The 20,818-nt window shown below is 52.0% G+C and overlaps 1 protein-coding gene across 7 annotated transcripts in view; it reads right to left on the bottom strand.

Moving 5' to 3' along the window:
• Positions 1-20,818, bottom strand: part of CTIF (cap binding complex dependent translation initiation factor) — a 303,742-nt gene that overhangs the window by 170,907 nt on the left and 112,017 nt on the right. For all 7 annotated transcript variants that reach the window (XM_027118461.1, XM_027118460.1, XM_027118465.1 and 4 more), the window contains one exon: positions 15,685-15,760. In XM_027118461.1, the coding sequence (XP_026974262.1) occupies positions 15,685-15,760 (76 nt within the window). The remainder of the gene's footprint in view (positions 1-15,684; positions 15,761-20,818) is intronic.

Here is a 20,818-nt window from a genome sequence, read left to right as displayed (position 1 = left end):
CGGACCGGGGCACGAACCCGTGTCTCCTGCATCGGCAGGCGGACTCTCAACCACTGCGCCACCAGGGAAGCCCCAGCCTACCTTTTATGAATCCCACCTGCAGCAATGGCATCACATTATACCAACAGGTTTAAGTAAGCTGCTACATCCAAGCTACAGGATGTACGAGGTGGGAACGGCTATCCAGACCTCTGGCTCTGACACACTCACTCTGGAGATGAAGGTGCCGAGCCCCAGAGGCAGAGGATGAGCCAGCTGAGGCCCTTGGAGGCTCTGGCTCACACCCCGCCTGACACTGTAGCACCTCACGTTGGATGGAGGCTATGTCCACGCCAAAGAAGCCACTCAGCATACAACACGTGGGCTGACAGCCCTGGGCCTCGAGGGACAACTGGGGCCCAGAACCCTCAGCCTCCTGTACCTGTCCTAGAGGAGCATGGGGCTCCACTTACCTCCCCCTGGATCCCCACCAGGCTGACAGTCGTCTGGGACCCAAACACACTCCAAGCCATAAGAAGCAAAATGCTAAATTAAATTCTCCATCAGTAATGAAAAAACTCAAGGTTCATAAACTCTGGGAGGGAGAGGAGCCTGGGGATGTAGAGGAAGCTACATATGGCCCCGCCACGGGACGGGGGAAGTGGAACTTCTCCCTGAACCCTCCAGGGGGTAGGGTGCAGGCCAAGAGGAAAAGTGAGGGTCTTTTGGGAACACAAGAACATATGTAATGCTTTAATCATCAGACAAGGTCTTTCCTCTAGAGGCACCCCAAGAGTGGGTCAGGGGGTTACAGGGTTGGGTCCAGAAGGATGACAGAGCCTCCTCTCCTGTTTCACAGGAAGTGGGACCGCGAGGCTCAGAGGTAGGACATGATCGCCTGTCCCTGGGCCAGGGCTCTGTCCTCATCAGCCCTCTGCTCCCAAAGTCAGAACGCTGAAGCTCAGAGGGAAAGGCCAGAATTGTTTTCTGGACAGATCTCAATGTTTAGCTTTTCCACAGTCTGTGCTGAGCCTGCAACTACGTTACTGTTATTATTTATAGTCTATTTAACATCAACTTTTGATTATTCCCTTTGTAGACAGAAGTTAGTGTTTGTTGTTTTATCCCCAGGTCAGCTTCCTCTCGCCACTAACTATGCCTCAGGGTCATTGCCCGGCTGCCTACAGGCTCTGAGCCCAGGGACAAACTCCCTTCACCATCAGCTACTGCCCAACACACAGTAGGTGACAAATCCGCTACACACACAGCAATGTCATCCAAAGAGAAGGAACAGGCATAACTAGCCCAGAGCTTCCCCCCATCTCTAAATAAAGGCTGCCTCCACACACACACAAAAAAAACCAAAGGGGCTTCCCTGGCGGTGCAGTGGTTGGGAGTCCGCTTGCCGATGCAGGGGACACGGGTTCGTGCCCCGGTCCGGGAAGATCCCACATGCCATGGAGAGGCTGGGCCCGTGAGCCATGGTCGCTGAGCCTGCGTGTCCAGTGGCTCTGATCACCTGCAAAGGCACAGCATCACTGGGGGCTCTGCTGAGGTTTCTACCTTTGACGGTGAGGTAATGACACCACCCCCCCAAAACCAGGAACTCTAATCCCCAGGGGCTCACCCAGAGCTGTTGGCACGGCTAGTGCCAGGATCAGGTGCCAGAGTCCGGGGGACTGGGTCGTTCCTAAATCATTCAACCCTCTGCCAATCCCCATCCTTGGTTGTCAAAGAGGGCAAGATTCTTTGTCCACCATTTGAGCAAAATAATGGTAAAGAACAAATAAACAACCAAAATTTTGTCAGCAAATAGAAGGGGACAGGTGATGTCAATTACCAGAGAAATTATCAAGAAACTATTAAGATAGACAACACAACTGGTATAAACATGAAAATCGCTAAGAGGCTATATCTTACTTGTTCCCAACACTAAAGAAATGCCAATTCTGTGACACAGCAGAGGTGTTAGCAATGTTAACAATGGCCAGCATACTGCAGTATAAATGGGTCAAGTCAATATGTTATATGCCTTAAACTTACACAATGCTACAGGTCAAATATATCTCAATTTTAGAAAAAAAGAAAAAAAAACGAATTTATTAAGAGCCAACTGCCTGCAAGTACGTCCTCAGGCCTGGCTCTCAAACTTGAGCAGGCACCAGAATCACCTGGAGGACTTCTTCAAACGCAGATCGCTGGGCCCTAACCCTAGAGTTGCTGGTTCAATAGGAGGGAAGGGGAGTCTAAGAATCTGCATTTCTATCAAGTTTCTGGGTGATACTGAGGCTGCTGGTCTGAGGAACACACTTTGAGACCCCAAGGGTTTTCAGACCCCAGGATTTGGAGTGTGTTGTGCGGGGAGAGGCATGTAAGTGTGGGAGAGACACATGGGCATCCCAGTGATGTGGAGGGCAGCCCTTCTCTAGGGATATATTAAGTGCTCGAGGAGCCCAGAAAAAGCAAAAAAGGAAGTGGGTTGTTAGAGAGGGCTGCATAGAGAAGGTGACCTTCAAGGAGTCTTTGAAGAACAGGTAAATGGCAGGTAGGCGAATGTAGCCGGAAGGCCATTTAAGGCAGGGGAATGGTGCTGCTGGATCAGGACCCGTTAACTAGTCATAAGGCTAGAGCACAAGGCGGGAAGTCACAGGAGAGAAGCCTGAGAGGCCGGCAGGCACTGGGGTTAAAGGAAAGGCTGTGATTTTTCCCCATAGGCCTGGGGAATCATTGAAGGAGTTTTAAGCAGGGCAATAGGAAGTCTGGTAAAACCTTTACCTTTCTGGGTCTATTTGTCTGTGTAATGTGGTGATGGGCAGAAGGTCTGGGCAGGCCTTTTCCAGCCCTGACATGCTGTGATTCCATGGGGGCAGGGGACAGGGCATGGTACCATCCAGTCAGTGGCCTCACCCTGTCGGCAGCCCCTTGCAAGCTCAGGGGCCCAATGGTCACTCACACTTGCTTGGTCTATCTGTCCATCTGCCGCCTCCAGAATCCTGGCCAGCCTGGGAAGTGGAGACAGACAGCTGGAGGTGTCACACACATTGCTAATCTCTCCTGGGCCCGTTCCCCCTCCCCCATGGCTTGCAGAGCCAAGCGGCCTGGGACTGTGCAGCGGCTCACAATGGAAGGAAGAGGGTGTAGGAGGGAGGTCCCCGGGCTGACCCTGGTATTGTTCTTGGGCCAGAAGAAAGCTTCCTCCTGCCTGGCCACTGCAGTGCTAGAAAAGACGCCGGCCGGCCAGCAAGAGTCAGCGCGTCCTGGGGGGGGCGCCTGCCGTCGGGGCAGCCTGGGAGCCGGGGCCCATTCACAAACGCCTGCAGGAGAGCACGTAGCCCTGTCCGCCCCGCCCCCTCTGCCCTGCCGGCGGCTGCTCCCAGCGAGAGGAGCTGGGGTTAACGAAAATAACCGGGCTTCTCCGCCAGGAAGGAGAACGAGACCAGAAATGGCACCCTGGCTAATAAAGGAATAATGGATGCTTCACACCCTCAGCGATACCTTCCTCCTCCCCTGCCTCAGCTGCTCCTTCCACCACCCAAGGACAGAGCAGGAAGGTGCTGGACCAGGGTGCAACCTTGTTGAACCGGGACTGGTCCAAGTCACCAGGACCTTCCTGAGACGGCTGGGGTGTTACACCAGCCCTGGAAACTGCTCTAGGAACAGATGGTGGGGCTGCACGTGGGGTAACCCCGCTCACCCTGGGCTTTGGGGCCCCTCCTGGAAGGACCACTGGGTCACTGGGGTGGGTGTGTGCATGAGGGTGGCCCTGCCTCTGAGCGATGGTAGCCAGGGCCACCCTGCAGGCCAGCTTAGGGCCTGCTCTCAGCCTGGGCTCCTGGTACCTCTGCTGGCCTCCCCCTCCCAAGCCCAAGTCATTCTGGGGTTGGGGGTGGGTGGGTAGAGCAGCTCTTGCTGTCTGTGAGATGTCCTGGGCCCAGCAGAGGTCACGAGGGAGGCCATCTTCAGTCTGGCCTTGCTTGGGCCTGCTACTCCCCCACCCTCTCCCATCCAACTGATCAAGCCCTCTGTCCCTCAGCAAAGGATTCTGGGTATGGTCTGGCCCAAAGCAGGGCATGGACCAGATGACGTCTACTGGGGGAAGGTCCTCTTTTTAAGGGACCCTGGCCTGTCCCTAACGAAGCAACGAAACGTCCTTCCTCAGCTACTATGGGAAGATGTGTACAATCTTAGGAATTCCTTAGAGGTCCCAGGAAGAGAGCGCAAGGATTGGTCAGGCCTTAGGATTTGGCCCTTGGCTTCCTAAATCCTCCTTCCATCATACATTTCTCTGCTCAAGAACGTTCGGTTGAGTCCCTGTTTGGTCAGGTTCCAAGGCCTCGAGCACCCGCACCGACTGCTCTCTCTGCTGTTGGACACGTCCCTTCAGGACTCCGGGACTCCCCCATTCTCTGTGGCCTCCATTTCTTCTGAACCACTGCTTGCTTAGTTCTGCAGCCCTAATGCCATACCTTTGCTTTTCTCTCTGTGAAACAACAGGAGAACCTCAAAACTGGCCTACAATGAAGTCCTCCAAATGCCCACGAAAGCCCTCAGGACTGGGATGGTGGGATGGTGGTCTGATTCATCTAGGACAATTTCACCAAGCAGGTGAAATCTGACAGGGCCGTGAAAGAGCAGGGAGATTGGACAAGGGAGAGGTAAGGACACACGAGGTCTACGGGGCACACAGTCTTCGAGATCTCTGTCTTCATAGGAGCTGGGGAAACACAACCTAATCTCTATCCCTCCACCCGCAACTGCCGCCCCCAAATCATAGGAGGGACGTGTGGATGGTTCCCGTCTTGTCTGTCAAGCTCCCCAGTTCTGTGCTTGCTTCCAGGTGTAACTGAGCTACTTAGGAAGGCCACTTCACACCTGTAGACTGTTTTTTGGTCATTATACGACCTGGTTTATATTGTGACCCTCAGCAAAGCCTTGCAATGAAAGTCAAACCCGTATATGATCCCATGTTACAGCTGAAGAAATGGGAGCTGGAAGAGAATCATTTTGGATGAACTCCAAGATGTTCTGCGTGTAGAACCGAAGGCCTCTCGGATGACAAGTGAATGAACTTGTTTGTCACCTGTTTTAACTCTCAGGGCTTTTTTTCTGTTTATACTCTGGGTCAGTGTTTATCAATCTTTTCCTGTAAAGGGCCAGATCGGATATACTTAGGCTTCGACGGTGGTAGGGTCCACATTGCAGCTACTCGACTCTGCTTCGTAACACAAACACAACCACAGCCAGTGAACAAATGAATGGGCGTGGCCATGTGCCAATAAAACTTTATTTGCAGAAACAGGCTGGAGGGCTGGACTTGGTCTGCAGACCACAGTTTGCCCACCCCTGTCTAAGACCCTAACTGTGCTACGGATAATTGAGGCTGTCCTATAAGGGAGGCAGATGTTTCCGGGACGCCCTAGAGCCAGAAAGCACTTGCCACCTCCAGTCCCCCCTCCCTGCATTCTGCCCGTACCCCGAGACTGTGAGAACCTGGTCCAGACTCAGCCAGTCGCCCGCTTCCCAGGAACTTTCCTAGCTGTCCCCAACAAAACTCTTCATGCCCCAAATAATAATTTCTTGTAAAAATACTCCCAAACAACAAAAGTAAAAATAGGCTGGCCTCACAGCACACACTGCCTATGCCTTGCTACCTGGTGGTCTCAGACAGGAAACCATGGATCGAAGAAGTCCTGGTCTCCTCCTTTATTGTATGGGCACCTATTTTTATCCTGAGGGAGGAAGCACCGGGTGGGTGGGAGGGTGGCCAGAGAGCAGAGGGGCTCTCCTAGGTGAGCACCCCTGCTCAGAGCCAGGGCAGGATCTGGAGTCGGCAGGGGTTGGGGAGAGGCCCCTGGAAACCTTTCCGATTAAAAAAAAGGAAAAACATCTCTTCCTCTGTCAAAGGTGTCAGTAGGGGCTCCTCTCTCCCTCACCCCACCCCCTCCTCCTCTCTTTCCATTTTTAGTGCCTACAGCAGTAGAGAAAAAAAAAAAAAAGAAAGATGTCCATTTTCTTGTTCTTGCTTATTAAGGAAATGACATTCACCCCTAACTTGCTGTACGTGACTACAGTCACCTAGAATTAGAAAATGGTTTTCCATCGCCTCTTCCTCCTCCGTCACTCCTTACAAAGGAGCGCCAGGCTGCCTGAATTCCAATCCCACTCCCCCATTTGTAAGCCATGGGATTTGGGGCAGGTATTTGATCTCGGTTTTTTTGTCTGCAAGATGACGATAATAGTAGTACCTATACTCTACAGGGCAGTTACGAGAATTCAGAGATGATACGTGCGGACACGTAGCTCAGACGGTACGCGATTTACGTGAGCCCCTGCGAAGGACTGTGGGGTGCTGGGGGTGAGTCTCTCTGGGATAGGAGCAAGTCACTCACCTAATATTTAGTCACTCACCTAATATTTAATGAGCACCTATATGAGCCCGCATGGAACGTAACATTCCAGTGGAGAAGGCAGACCACAAAAATAAAGCATGCGTGTGATGATCACTATGGAGAAAAATTAAGTGGGGGTGGGCGGGAATGGAGAATACGGAATGGGGGTGACATCTGACCAGAGACAGCATCGTCTGTAAAAGGAGATCGGTAACAGCACACCCTCCACAGGGACGATGTGAGGATAAGTAAGATAAGAAAAAGAAAGCACCGTCACAGTTCCTGCAGCCTGGAAGGCACTTAGCCAGTGTTTGCACTGCGTTGCAGTCATTCATTGCTAGATGCTCATTACAGGGACATTAGGAGAATTGCATGTCCTGGTTCACTGAAAAGGCAGCGGCCCCTGCGTTTAAACTCAGTCCATCATGACTAAGACAATGCCTGGCCCACAGAAAGATGCCCAGTCAATCCTGGTGGGCTCAGTTAATGAAGCCAGACCGGACCCCCCATGGGACCAAGACGGACATGAAGCAGGATTTGTGGAAGGGAGCAGGCCTGGGGTCGTGGGGGGGGACTTAGTTTTTACATGATTTTAATAATCCTCATGCCTGTGAGTTAGCATATCCTGGAAGTTCCAGAAGACTTGGCCACAGGGCTGGTACAGCTCTAGGGAATGATAAAGTCACTCCTTCCCGTCTGGAGGGCTGGGAATTGGGCTTCCAGCCGCTTCAATCCAGTGTGGGGCAGCCCCTTCCCACCAACCCTGAGTCTACACTGCAACAGCGCCACCTGCTGGAGGAACAAGGCTGCTCCCGCATCTGCCACCGTTTTTATTCCTCCGAGCACTCAGTGATTTTCATTCTGAAAGCTCACATGTCCCTCAGATTCCTGGCGGGTGGGGTGGGGTGTTTCTCACCCTGTCTTTATTCGGGGCCAAGCGGGTAAATGGGGTGCTTAACCCCAGGCCTCACTGTCCCCCTCCTTTAGCTGGCCTCCTGTCCTCACTCTGGGTCCCATGTGAAGAGAGTACTTGGGCACATCCAGGAGGCCAGAAATCCCACTCGACTTAGCCATGTTCTTTGTTCCGTGTGCGCGCCATGCCGACCTCCCATCAGTGGGCCTACACATCATGTACTGCACTAAACTAGGTCAGTCACCAGAGGATCAGAGCAACGGACCTGACCAGGTCAGGGTGGGCTCATAATTAACTGCAGACAGACACAGAATTTAGTTTCAAAATTTCCTAACAGGAAAACAAAATAAGTTGGGTTATGCAGTTCCCACTGTCAGACAAAAGACGGCAGGCGAAACGTTTCTGACAGAGAATTCAAAGAAAAATGATCAAAATGTGTCCTTTCAGAAAGCCTTAGGCAAGACATGAGATAACTCAACAACAATGTCTTTCAACTGGCCTTTAGTTTAAAACGCAGAAGCATCCAGGGCCGTGTGTGGAATAAAGAGGCAGTATTTCTGCAGGGGCCTGAGGAGCCGCTGAGGAGAAACTGTTCAAGTCACCACACCTCAGGCGGAAGGAGCCCAGGGTGGTGTCTAGGCTGGAGGTCTCGGGCCAGAGGGGAGGAGAGGGGAGCGCAAGGGGAGAGCAGAACCCATTCAGATTCGGTTCCCTCATCTTGCACTGAACTCAGTCAAGTTTATGGGGCTCCATCAATCCCCTCAGCACCGCCTGCCAGCCCCTGTCCTTCCAACGGCAGAAGCCAGCACTCTGTAATTCTCTAAGCCCCACGCCGGCGGGTCTCTCCCCTGCAGGCCCAGGTGAAACCATCTGGTGAGGGGAAGGCCACCAGCAAGCCTCACTCCGTGGGATGAGCACCCTCCTTGTCTGTGCAGCTGATAGAGGCTTAATGGGTGTGCCCTCCTGGGAGCTGCCATGTGTTCCCAGGGGTGTGAGGATTGGAGGTGGGGGGGGTGGTCCCTGGAGGAATGTCAGGCCTGTGCATGGCAGGGGACACCTGGACCAAACAGGTACTTCCTTCACTTGTGCGGTTGCCTCCTTCACTGCCTCATCTTCTCCCTTGTTCTGGGGAGAAGGCCTGAGCCTGAAGGGCCTGCGTCATTTTGGGGATAATGTTAAGCACCGTATCCGCATGCTGAGCACCAGCAAGGCAAGGACACCTTAGGCTGCTAGGGACAAGGGACCTCCCGTTGCAAATGTGACTGCGGAGTCTCCAGAGCGGCGCGCTGGTGCCCTCTAGTGGGAGCAGATCACGGCGCAGCCATCCGTCCCCCTGCACCTGCCATACCTGACCCTGGGGCCACCCTGGGAGCGGGATTACAAATGATGGGGGCTGGAATGTCCACATCACTGCCAATACGGCAGGCTGGCCAACGGCCTTCCACGGTTCACAACAGAGGTGCCAAAAATGCAGGCGGGACCCCCAGGATTCCATTCAAAGCCCAGTTGTATAGGTGTCAGCTTCTGCCCTGCCCTGTGGCTTCACCGCCTGAAACCATGATGGATGTCCTCCTGAATCCATGTTACCACGTTCAGGGACTCCAGCTGCCCTTCCCAATCAGAGATCTTGGGGAGCAAAGCTAGCTTCAGCTCACCTGAGGCTGCTGAGTTTGGGGATGCTGAAATCTGGCTTCTGGCTGTCACCCAGCCCAGCTCACTCGCTCTTCCCCCTCAACTATCACTACAGGGAGGCAGACCTTGGGGACAGTCAACATCACCAGCATCAGCCTTTACTGACCAACTAAACGCCTCTTATGGGTGGAGAACTGTGCCTGGCGGATGTGGGTACCTACTGTCTGCCCTGCTGCCTCAGGTTCTTGGGTGGCTCCAGGGGCCTGAGTCCCAGCAGTGGGGTTCCTGGATTTATTGCCCACTGTGCAAATACAACCAGGTGGGACCACCAGGGATCGAGTCCTTGGCTTTGGCTGGAGGGGGCCGTGGACAGGCATCCAGGCATCAGCAGCTGACCTCTGACTGAGGCACTCCCACCAAGGACCACTCACTGTGACATGTGCCCCATGTGTGACTCCCAGTGAGAGACACGCTAGCGCTCCTAGAGATCTACAACAGGCATTAAGCTGGAGGCCCACAGGGGCCCTCGGCTCCTGACGCAGACGTTCTTTCAAGCCCCAGGCTGCAGACACTGCATGGCACTGGAGAGGCAGATGGAGCATCCAGGGAGGGGACCAGACTTCCCTCTACAGGGACGCTGACCTGGGCAAGGCACTAGCGTTCGCGCAGGCGTTGATAGCTGCAACTCTGCTCTACTGTCATCAGAGCACATGTCTCATTTCTCTTCTAGACTGTGCCCCTCCTGGCAACTGTATCTCATGCAGTTCTCTCTCTCTCTCTAAAAGGCTGGTGCAAAGCCCCTGTCCATGAAGAAGAGTTAGGCGGACAAGTGAAGGAAAGAGGAAATCGGGGCAGAAGCACCCTTGCTGACACAACTGCCTCTTTCTCCGCCAGTCCCTTTGCCCTTGGATGGGGTCATGGGACTAGTTCTGTCCAATGGGCTAAGTACAAATGATACTTCTGGGTCAAAGCATTTGAGACCCAGATCATGACTCTCCAGCTCTCTCTTTGTCCCTGCCAGGGCCACCTGGGTACTGTGGGTTGAGATGGTAGGGCCACAGAATGGAATCCAACTGGACCTTTGAGCCCCTGCTTTGGAAAGGAGCTGCCCTGGAGGGTAGCTAGACCCTCCGCAGAAATCTCAGTAAGTGACAAATAATATCCTGCGTGTGAGGCCTCTGAGATTTGGGGGTTTGTTTAATATCATGCCATGGCCTATAGTATCTGAACACAGCAGATGATTGAAAAATTCTGTCTTGTTTAAAAAAAAAAAAAAAGACACACGCCCCGGTTATCACACCAACAAGAGCATAATCAGGTTCATGTCAAAGTTCTGCTGGGAAACGATGATAGAAACTCATAGGCAGAAGGATGGACTGAACATTAAGACAAATATCCGCCTCTCTTCTTCTGGGTGAAAGAAGTGGAGAGCAGGTGGGCAACGAGCTTCAGGCCAACCTTCTCCCTGCGTCCTCCTATTTTTGTTCCTTCCTGCCTCCAGGAGGGGAGGGGAGGCTCTAGGTTTCTTTCTTCTCCTCAAAGCCTGACTTCTGTCTAAGACAGTCCCTAGGAAGCCCACTCATCTCTGCTCAGGCCCTTGACTGCTGTGGATGGGCTGGGGTCCCCACGCTATGGGTGGGGCTTCCCTCCCATTCAGCAGTCTTCAGCTGGGAGCATGCTGTCTCCCAGATGTATTTGGAAATGGGAGGTGTTTTTGGTGGTCACCGTGACTGTCCTCTCCCCACTCTCCTCAGTGGTTGAAACTGGGAACGTTAAATACCTGTACGTATTGGACAGGTCCACACAATTAAGATCTGTCCCACCCCAAATGCCAATAGCTAGGCTAGCTGACCCTGAGGCCCCAAGGCCAAACAACGGAACCAGCCAGCCCTGTCTAGAACACTAGGAAAATTCAGAAAACAAACACCCTGACATGCTCTCTCACCTGACCTCAAATTCTACCACCAGAGATATATGTTTTGGGACCAGGAGGCCTGTTGGCCTTGTCCTAATGGTACCATATGAAATGCAAACACCCCAAAGAGACGTCAAGCCCTGAGCATGATCAACTACAACTTTTCAACTCTTGTGGATAATTTGGATAAAACTGCAGATATTCTGTGGTGCTTTAACGAACAGATTCCTGGGTACAATCAGCGGGTGTGGTCACCCGCCTCCAGGATGGCCCCCAATGACCTGGCCCCCTGATATTCACACCTTTGTATAGTTCCTTCTACATTGTACCAGGGTTGGTCTGTGCAATCAACGTATATAGCTTGTGGCATGGTGAGAGGATGTCACTTCCCAGATTAGGTTAAAAAAGATTGGGACTTCTGTGTTGGAAGCTCTCCACTCTCTCACCCATGATATGTCTATGTCTGTCTATCTGTCTCTCTTCCTTCCTCCCTCCTTTTGGCGGAAGCCAGCTGCCATGATGTGACACTCAAGCGGCTTATGGAGAGGCTCATGTGAATGAAGCCTTCTGCCAGCAGCCAGGGCAGAATCGAGTCCCCTGCCCTCTGCCATGGCAGGGAGCCACCATGGTAGTGGGTCCTCCAGCCCCGGTCCAGCCTTCAGATGACTGCAGCCCCAAATGACACCTTGATCACAGCTTTGTGAGAAACCCTGAGCCAGAACCACCTGGCTAAGATGCTCCCAGATTCCTGACCCTCAAAAACGGGGTGTGATAACAAATGTTTATTGTTTTAGGCTGCTAAATTTTGAGCAACTTATTACACAGCAATAGATAACTAATACAGTGGATCTAGGGTAGGACCCAGAAAGCTGTAGATCTGCTCAGGGACTTGTCTGTTGGTAGTTTTCTGAGGGCAAAGCTGGTTCAAAGTGTTGGTGTGTGTGAGTATCAAAGCCCGTCCCCTGTGTGGATCCTGACTGGGCATGGAGACCAGAGGTGTAGGTTTCCACTCCCGGCACCTCTAAGAGCTGATGTCTCACGCAGTCCCTAGAGACCAAGAATGTTTGCTGATGGATCGTTTCTGAGAGAGAGAAAACCCTAGAATATGCAACCTGAGCGGGACCTTGGTCAGATGATTTTCAAAATCTGTTCAGTAGTGGAACCATATCTTCAAATGAAACCATTTGTAGAAGACTGGTTTAGAGACACGGGCTGAGCTGTTCTGGGCGAGCCTGCGTGGGGGTCCCCTCGAGCCTGCTTCTTCAGCCACCCCACTCCCCACTCCAGGAGCACCCCTGGAAAATCCCAGAGCTTTACAGGTTGCAAACCTCTAATCTAGTTCAACTGTGCCATTTTACTGATGAGTAAGCCAAGGCCCACAGAAGGGAGGTCACTGGCACGTCTGTGGCAGACGCCTATCCTTTGACTCTCGTGACCTCTGATGCAATCTTTCTGCACTCCTTGGGTTGCCGCTCAGGACAAATGCACAAGGTGGAGATGAGGTATAGGAAATAGCTCCCTCCCCCACCTCCTAAGAAAGTGGGGAGCCCCAGAGCCCGTCCACCAGCAGAGGGAGCTCCTCCTACGTGCCAGGCAGTGTTTTCAGTGCTTCACGTGAACGCATGTGCTCAATCTTCCAGACAATCCTAGGACGTAGATACCGTTATTATCCTATTTCACACAGGAGGAAGGAGGCAGAGCAACGTAAGGAACTCGCCCGACCCCTTGGCTACTCAGTGGCACGGCCAGGATGCCATGGTGTCCAGACACCAAGCCCTTAACCCCTGCACTCCGCTGCCTCCCCCAGGTAAGGGCCTGGCTCCCTCTCCCTTCCAGCGGGAGTGAAAGGGCCTCTGTTGTGCTCCCCAAGGAGCTGGGAGGCAGTCACCCAACAGGAGATGTGGTCACACCTGTAACTTTTCCGGCCAGGATGCCCCAGGCTTCTGGCTCAAAGGCCACGGAGGGGTCAACACCTCTCCTAGGGCAGGGGGCTCCTCACCTAGGTCAGTGTCTCTCAAATGTACTTTTTCTATCAATCGCGAATGCTGTAGGCATTTAGGGATGGAGCGATAGAGTAGCGATTGCTGAGTACTTTACCTTTATATTAGCTGTGAGAACTTAGTACAGATCCAGGCCAGAGGGTATTTCATTAGCCGACACTCTGTGCCTTTGACCTACACATCACGGCCTAGACCTTATTGATTATTTTTCTCTCAAGCATAGGAAAGTTGCAAGAACAGTGCAAAGAGCCCCTCCCCCCACCCCCCATCCCCCTCACTCAGGTTTCTCTCTCCCTCTGTGGACCTACACACTCATTATCATTCATCTTTTTCTAAACCATCTGAGGACACGCTGCAGACATGAGCCCACATATCCCGCAAATATTCCAGTGTGTGTTTCTCAACAACAAGGACACTCACCTAGCTAACCATCATATAGCCCCCTAAATCAGGACACTTCTAGCCAAGAAACACTACTGCCACAGACCCCAATTCACATTCTCCCACTGTCCAACAAGGTCTCTATTTCTTTATGGTCCAGGATCTCAAAAAGGAATACATATTGCATTTAGTTGTCTGCGTCTTCAATCCCCTTCAATCTGGGAGATTCCTCAGTCTTTCACGTCCAAGCAGTTTTAGAAGATGGCCTTTCCATTTGGTTCCTCAGGACCAGAGGCAGGCTGTGCTTTCTTGGCAGGAAAACCCCAGAAATGATGCTGGGCTTTCTCCGTGCAGCACATCAGGTGTCCACTCACCCCACACTAATGATGTTAACCCTGATCACCTGGTCAGGTTGAAGCCTGACAGGTTTCTCCACCATCAAGTCATCACACTTTCCCTTATAATGAGGTGAGCCCTACATGTGCCCCAGCCTGGTGCCTGGTGAGTTTCCAGTCTGCAAGGCAGGGAGGAGTCCAAAGAGAGCCAGGTGGTCTCAATGAGTTAAGGGGACAGAGTTCAAAATTCAGGGAGTCCAAGGCCACTAGAATTTGGAAGGCAGAGTAGCAGAGAGGAGAGAGCTGCACACAGAGAGAAATCCAGAAATGGCAGCCCCTTGAGTCTTTGGCCAATTTGTGCATGTATGTGAGGAAACTTCCAGGGCTGGTGAAAAGCTACCTGCAACAAACTGATGGAGTAATCCCCTAAGAGCACACACGGCTGGAAATAGTTTGTATTCCCAGCTGACGTGGTGGAAATACCTCCTAGGACATAAAGCACTGAGTGGCAACTTCAGAAGGCTATTGACCCAGTAGCAGAGCAAACTTTGCTCTAAAGGCTTCCCACCTAACAAAGCTTAAAAAGCAAGCCTTGAAAGGATCAAACTCTTGAAGTACCTTAACTGTGTCCTGGAATAAAGTTCCAAATATTTTAATTAATAATAATAATATCCAACACCCTAAAATTCCTAATATCTTGCATCTAATATAAAATTACCAAGCATGCAAGGAAAAACACAACCCATACCCAAGAGAAAAATCAGTTAACAGAAACAGACTGTGAAATGACATGGATGACAGAATTGGTAGAGAAGGACATTACAACAGCTACTATAAAATATTCCATATGCTCAAGAAGGTAGGAGAAAGTATGAGCATGAAGAGGAGAGAAATGGAAGATAACCAAAAAAAAAAAAAAAATCCATAACTGAACTTCTAGAGATGAACAATATAATATCTGAAATGAAAAATATACAGGACAGGATTAACAGTAGATTAGACACTGCAAGAAAAGATGAGTGAACTTGAAGACACAGCAATAGAAACTATCCAAAATGAAACACAGAAAAAAAGACTAAAAAAAAAGCAGAGCTTTGGTGAACGATGGGAAAATATGAAGAAGCACAGCGTGCATATAATTGGAATTGCAGAGTGTGGGTTCTGGGGGAGGTGAGGAAGATAATGGCTGAAATTTTTCCAAATTTGATATAAACCTACACTGTAAACCTACAGATGCAAGAAGCTCAATAAACTCCAAGTGGAAGAAACACAAGGAAAACCCAGCCCAAGTCACATCCCAATCAGATTGCTGAGGCCTTGACTGTTCATTCTATTGCCTCCCATGAATAGGCCCAAGGCATAAACACTCAGCCAAAAAGTGGGTAAGTGCTGCAGGGAGCTGGAAGAGAAGAATGGATGCAGCTGACATAGCCAGACAGACCGGGAAGAGAGAGGAGCGCGTGATGTGGTGAGTGCAGTGCGTGGCAGGTCACGCGGGGCAGGATCGGTCATGGAGGAGGGTTTGCTGCTCCCCTCCTCTGCAGGAGGCCTAGCCTCATTCCCGGAAGCAGCTACACTCCTACGGCTTCTGCCCAAAGTCCAGCACCAGAAGCATCTAGGGACCTAGATTTGCTGTCTCTTTGCTGAGTAATCCTCTTGTCCTGGAGCCCGGCCCGATTCAGGGAAAGGAGTCCAATCAATGACAAAACCAGCAAGCACAGCAGACACCTGGAGGCTGGCAGGACAACTCCACTTTTCAAAGGCCTAAAAATAGCCCTGACCACATTTGAAACCATGACAGCCCTGCCAGTCCCACCGGAACACGCTGCAGGTTGCCTCACCTCAGACGTTTCAGGTCAAGGGACAAAAGCTTCCCAGTTTGCTGAGTTGCCAGTGCATGGGCCATTTCATCCACGTCAGGTCTGCCACCAGCACCTGTGGTACAGCTGAGCACAGGCTGCCACACACACATCACAGTGGGACACTTTGCACCAAGGCAGGTATCCACCCCGGCCCACCTACCACTGCAGTACATCCAGCTATACCCTGCAGGAACAAGGGGCCAGTGGGAGAGTTTAGGCCCTGACCAGGCCGAGGGCAGGGGGAGGGGTGCTGTTGGAGACTCTGCCCCTATACCTACCTGCCAGGCCGGGAGGACCTTCTCGATGTCATTCAGGTTGATTCCATCCCCATCTTCCAGCTTCCCTTTTCCACACCTGGACCAGAAAAAACATAACAACACTGAAAGGACAGCTCATTCATGCATCCTGTCCAGGCCCAGCAAGCAGGAAGAGCAGGGGTGGTCAGGAGACACCAGGTCTTACTCTCCCTCAAGGCCGAAGAATCAGCCTGTCCCACCTGGGGGAAATGGCCCTGGAGAAGTGCTCTCCTCCCTCAGGCCTGCAACACAGGCCCTTCCTTGAGGACAAAGGACTCTGTGCAGGCAGGAATGTGGGACCTGGGGTGGGGCAGAGGCACTAACAAGGCATCCATCCCCTAGGGAGGTGAAGGATACCAGAGTTCCCCTTGACCTTTCCAGGCAAAGAAGTTAAGCTCCTTGCCAATGAACGCCCCAAAGCATATCACAGATCCTGCAAAAACCCATCATTTTGCCCGGTTACACCAAGGGGAAAGCAAATGAACAGAGAGATCGAGCAACTTTCTCAAGGGCACGCAGGCCCCCAACAGGGATTCCTCCCTCCCGGGCCTGACTTTGCCAGTCCAGCAAGCCCACTCAGATGCCAATGCTTTGTCTTCATGTCCTCTGTGGGCGGGCACACCTTCAGACCACAGGTGCTGACCCCAATTCACTGGCAAAGGCCCATATCTTCCACATATTTGAGGGTGCAGACTCTGGAACTGCAGGGCTTGGAACCCCAGTGGCATCACTTACTAACTGGGTGACCCTGCTCAAGTCACTTTCCCTCTCTGTAACTCAGTTTCCTCATTTGTAAAATGGGGATAATTACTAGCGCCTAACATCACGAGGTGGTTGGAGGATTAAATTAGTTAATGTACTGAAGTGCTTAGACCTGTGCCCAGCATACAGTAAACGCTATAATAAAAGTATATGTAGAAAATAGATTATCATGGTAAATACAGGCAATAATTCAGTAAAATTATAACAAAACAAATAATAAGGTAAATATATTAGTGCTACTAGGACTGTTATATTTACTGTCATTGTTGTTATTGTTATTGGGGCAGAGCAGCAGTGCAGTGACTGATTAATAGCATAGATTCTAGAGCCAACACAGCCTCAGTTTTTCTGGGCCTCTAGATTCCTCATCTGTTGAAGGAATAACAGCTCCCACCTCCCTAGGCTGTGGTGAGTTTTAGATAATACAGGCAAGCGGTTAGAACCTGGATTGGTGTATGCACAGTGCACGGTAAGTATCAGTTACTATTACTATTATGTATTGTTATTATTGTTGTTATTATTATCATCAGGTATGGTGAGGGCTACCTGATGGGTTGGTGGCAGCATGTTCCAGTTCCAGAGTTAATGCAACTCTCAAATTTCAGAGTAATTAGTTCATTTGATCAAATATCCGCCAAGCCTCTCTCGTGTTTTTGGACCTGTCAAGTCTTCCTGGAGTCGTGGGAAATAAATCCCACGTGGTCCCCGCCCTCAGACAGCTCACAGCTCTTAGCCGAGGAGCCTATGCCCATCTACGGGGCAGTGAACCTGAGCACCAGTAGGGGGCAGCATGAGATAAGTGCTACGAAAGTTCCGTGCACAGAAGGCACCCTGAAACTCCAAGGAAGAGAAACGGGGTGGCTACAAAACCCAGCACAGCTTGGGGGAAGGGGTGGGGGATAGGATCTATGCCCCATGCAACACACGCTTGTGTCCCTGGGGGCTCCGGCTTGGTCTGGGCCCTCCGTGTCACAGCGCGGTGGTAGTGCTCGGTGGCAAGCGAGGACGCGGACGGGGGGGTGGGGAGGTGGGACGCGGAGCAGCTCCTCCCAGAGGAGCAGCATCTAGAATAACCTGGGGCGGAGCGGGGGGAGGTGGGACGTGCGATGGTCCAGCAGAGAATCTTGCAGAGCGTCCCAGGCAGAGGGCAAAGGCCTGGGGCTAAGCGCAAGGGTGTTGCCAGCAAGGAGGGCAGGGTTCTTGAGGCTGCAGAGGGGTGGGGGGAGGGGGCCAAGGGGCAAGATGGCGCTGGAAGGCCAGGGTTGGGAGCACAGCTTGGGTTCTGGCCGGTGGAGATGGGGTGGGAGGGGTGTAAGGGGACTTCTTGCCTCTTCAGCCTCCAGCCTGGTGGTGATGTGCAGGGCTGCAGAGGAGGTGGAGAGAGGTCTGGAAACATCCAGCTGCCTTTCAACTAACAAGTCTGCCTGGTAGAGACAGGCTGGCCCGTGAAGACACCACCTGCTCACAGACATCTGTGTTCCCTGCGTGCCGGGGCAGTGGCGGGGAGGGAACTGGGGACTCTGGGGCTGACACCCCTCCCCCAGGTCATGTGAACATGTAACACACCTCTGGCTCCAACCACCCTCGGGCACCAGCCTAATACATCATGGCACAGCCTTTCAGTCTCACCTCATCAGCCCCTGGGGTCGGCAAGGAGGGCTACTGTCCCCCTAGGCCCGCCCTGTCGGGGGCTCAGAACTCCCTGGAGGGACGGCAGGCAGGTTCCAAGGGCAGAAGGTTGCTACAGACCAGCTGAGTCACTGCTGCCAACAGGGTTTCCAAGGTAACAACCTCCACTGATTTCTGTCCCTCCGTGGAAACACGGGCTGCGGGAAGCCTTGGCAACCGAGTGGTACCCTACTTCCAAGAGCTGCTGCCGTGGCTGGGCGTGTGGAGTCCATCCCCGGAAAGGCCGGGCTCCAAGGGTGACACACTTCTTGGCTTAGCGACAAAGTGGCTACAGGACGCTGCACCCAAACTCCCCAGGATCCCAGGAGAGATGGGATCTGGTCAGAGAGCCAGGCGTCTATAGGAGACCCCGGGGCACTGTCAGCAAATCTGGCCGGTTCCTCTGAGTGAGTGAGGCTGGTGGTGAGCAGTGTGGCCAGTTCCTCTGGCTCCGGAAGGAGCAAGGGCCCTCAGCACAAGGGGAGCCTTTCCTTCCCTGGATAGTCATTTGTCGCTACTGCCACACTGTGTTCTGTTAGGACGTTAATTTGTGTGAACTGGTGCAGACGCCTTTGGAAAGCCTGACCATCACTCACTCCCCAACGGACACCTTCGGTCCATGAGGCATTGTCATCACTTCTGTCCTTTGGGCCTCAGTTTCCCCACTGGTTTTGCCATCCATGTGCCCCCAGGGGACAAAGGAGAGATAGGCGCTTCCCAGGGAAATGCCACCTCTCTCCAGAAGGCTTCCGCAGACAGTTCATCCCCTCTTTTTAACAGTAGAGTGAATAGAAATAATGCTTCTGTGTGTGTTCCTCACCATTGGGGGACCCAGCAGGACTGGTGACTGGGTTTCCGAAGTGCAAAATGCTCCTCCCTTTCCCATGGCACACAGCAAGCTCCAACTGACTCCCACCACAGGGCAGATGGGGAGCATCGCTTCTGCAGAAAAGCAGCTCCTGAACTTGACCTGCTGAGCAAAGGTCAGCTTTCCTACACTCAGAAGTGTGGAGGGCACAGCCCTGCACAGCCAAGCAGCTCAGGGGGAAAATGGCCCCAGAGCTGCTGAGTGAGAGGGTTGAGGGCACGGTGAGCGGGTGGACGGGCGTGAGGCAGGGCCAAGGGAGCCCCGTGGCTGCGACTCTGCTTTGCACTATCTCCTCCTAACAGGATGCCTCCATGTTCAAGGGCAACTCTCTCTACTCGAGAAAAACATCCCAAGAGTTTGGACAGAACCCTCACAGGGGCAGGACAGTGGAAAAAGGAGGTATGGGGAGAAGATGGGGTCCCCTGGGAAAGTCTGATGTGAGTGATGGGCCCCTGCCCCCCAAAATATACACGTGCACATAGTTTTACATAAAATTTTAAGGGGATTAAGCCAAGTCAAGGATACTCTTATATCCTTGAGCCTGAGCGCTGGATGGCGTCAGAAGGGCTCAAATCACAGGTCTGCCCCTTGGGCAGGTACTGTGCCTCTCTGAGCTTCGTTTCTCTCATCTCTGAAATAAGGATGCGAGCATCTCCCTCCCAGGTTGTCATGCTTACACTGCAGTAAAACCACTGCTGTCAAGAGGAGGGTGACCACTGGGTGTGAGTGGGGTGGGCAGAGTTAGCAGCGGGACAGGTGAGATGCAGGAATGTAGCCCATAATATCAGCTACATTTTAGCTTGAAGTGACAGGGAGACAAGGGTGGGCAGGGAAGGACTGGAAGGAAAAATAAAAGCCATGAGTATAATTAAAAGAAAAGAATGGAAAATAGCGAGTGCTGGCGAGGATGTGGAAAAATCGGATCCCCTGTGTATTGCTGTTGGGAATGTAAAACATTCAGCTGCTGTGGAAAATAGTTTAGCTGCTCCTCATAAAGTCAACACATAGAATTGCCATGTGTGATGTTGTGATTTATAATAAGATGTATCTGATTCACCTCCAGTCTTGGCAAAGAGCTCCTAAAATCTTTGGAATTACCTAAGCGGGGAGTGATCAAGGTGTCTTTTGTTATGTTAATGAGGTGAAATTTGGAAAGTCCCTAGGTCACCTGAGGATCAGAGCTGGTTGCCAGGGGAACCAACCCTGTGGTAGAAGGGTATGAACTTTTATCCCCAACCTCAGATTTCCAGGGAGGGGAGAGGGGCTGGAGATTGAATCAATCAACAGTAACCAATGATTTCATCAATTCTGCCTGTGTAGTGAGGCGTGTCTAAAAACCCAGAAGGACGGGGTTTGGCGAGCTTCTGGGCTGGTGAACACGTGGAGATTCAGGGCGAATGGTGCACCCAGAGAGAGCATGGAAGTTCTGCACCTCTTTCCCCATACTGTGTACTATGCACCTCTTCCATCTGGCTGTTCCTGAGTTACATCCTTACATGATAAACTGTAATCAAGTAAGTAAAATATTTTCCCGACCTCTGTGAGCTGCTCAGGCAAATTAATCAAACTCCAGGAGAGGTTGTGGGAACCTCTGATTTATAGCCAGTTGATCAGAAGCACAAGTAGCAACCTGGACTTCTACTGGTATCCGGTGCTGTATCCAGGGAGACAGTGTCAGAATTGAATTGAATTACAGGACACCCAGCTAGTGTGGAAGAATTGCTTGTGGATTTGGGGAAAAAAATACACACACATCAGAACTGGTGTCAGAAATTAACCATGTGACCCAACAACTCCACTCCCAGTCAAAGACCCCGA

This window comes from Aethalodelphis obliquidens, unplaced genomic scaffold (genome assembly GCF_003676395.1).
Source record: "Aethalodelphis obliquidens isolate GAN/ISIS:26980383/991018 unplaced genomic scaffold, ASM367639v1 scaffold19, whole genome shotgun sequence".
Taxonomy (NCBI): Eukaryota; Metazoa; Chordata; class Mammalia; order Artiodactyla; family Delphinidae; genus Aethalodelphis; species Aethalodelphis obliquidens.
This window is presented reverse-complemented; position numbering and strand designations above follow the sequence as displayed.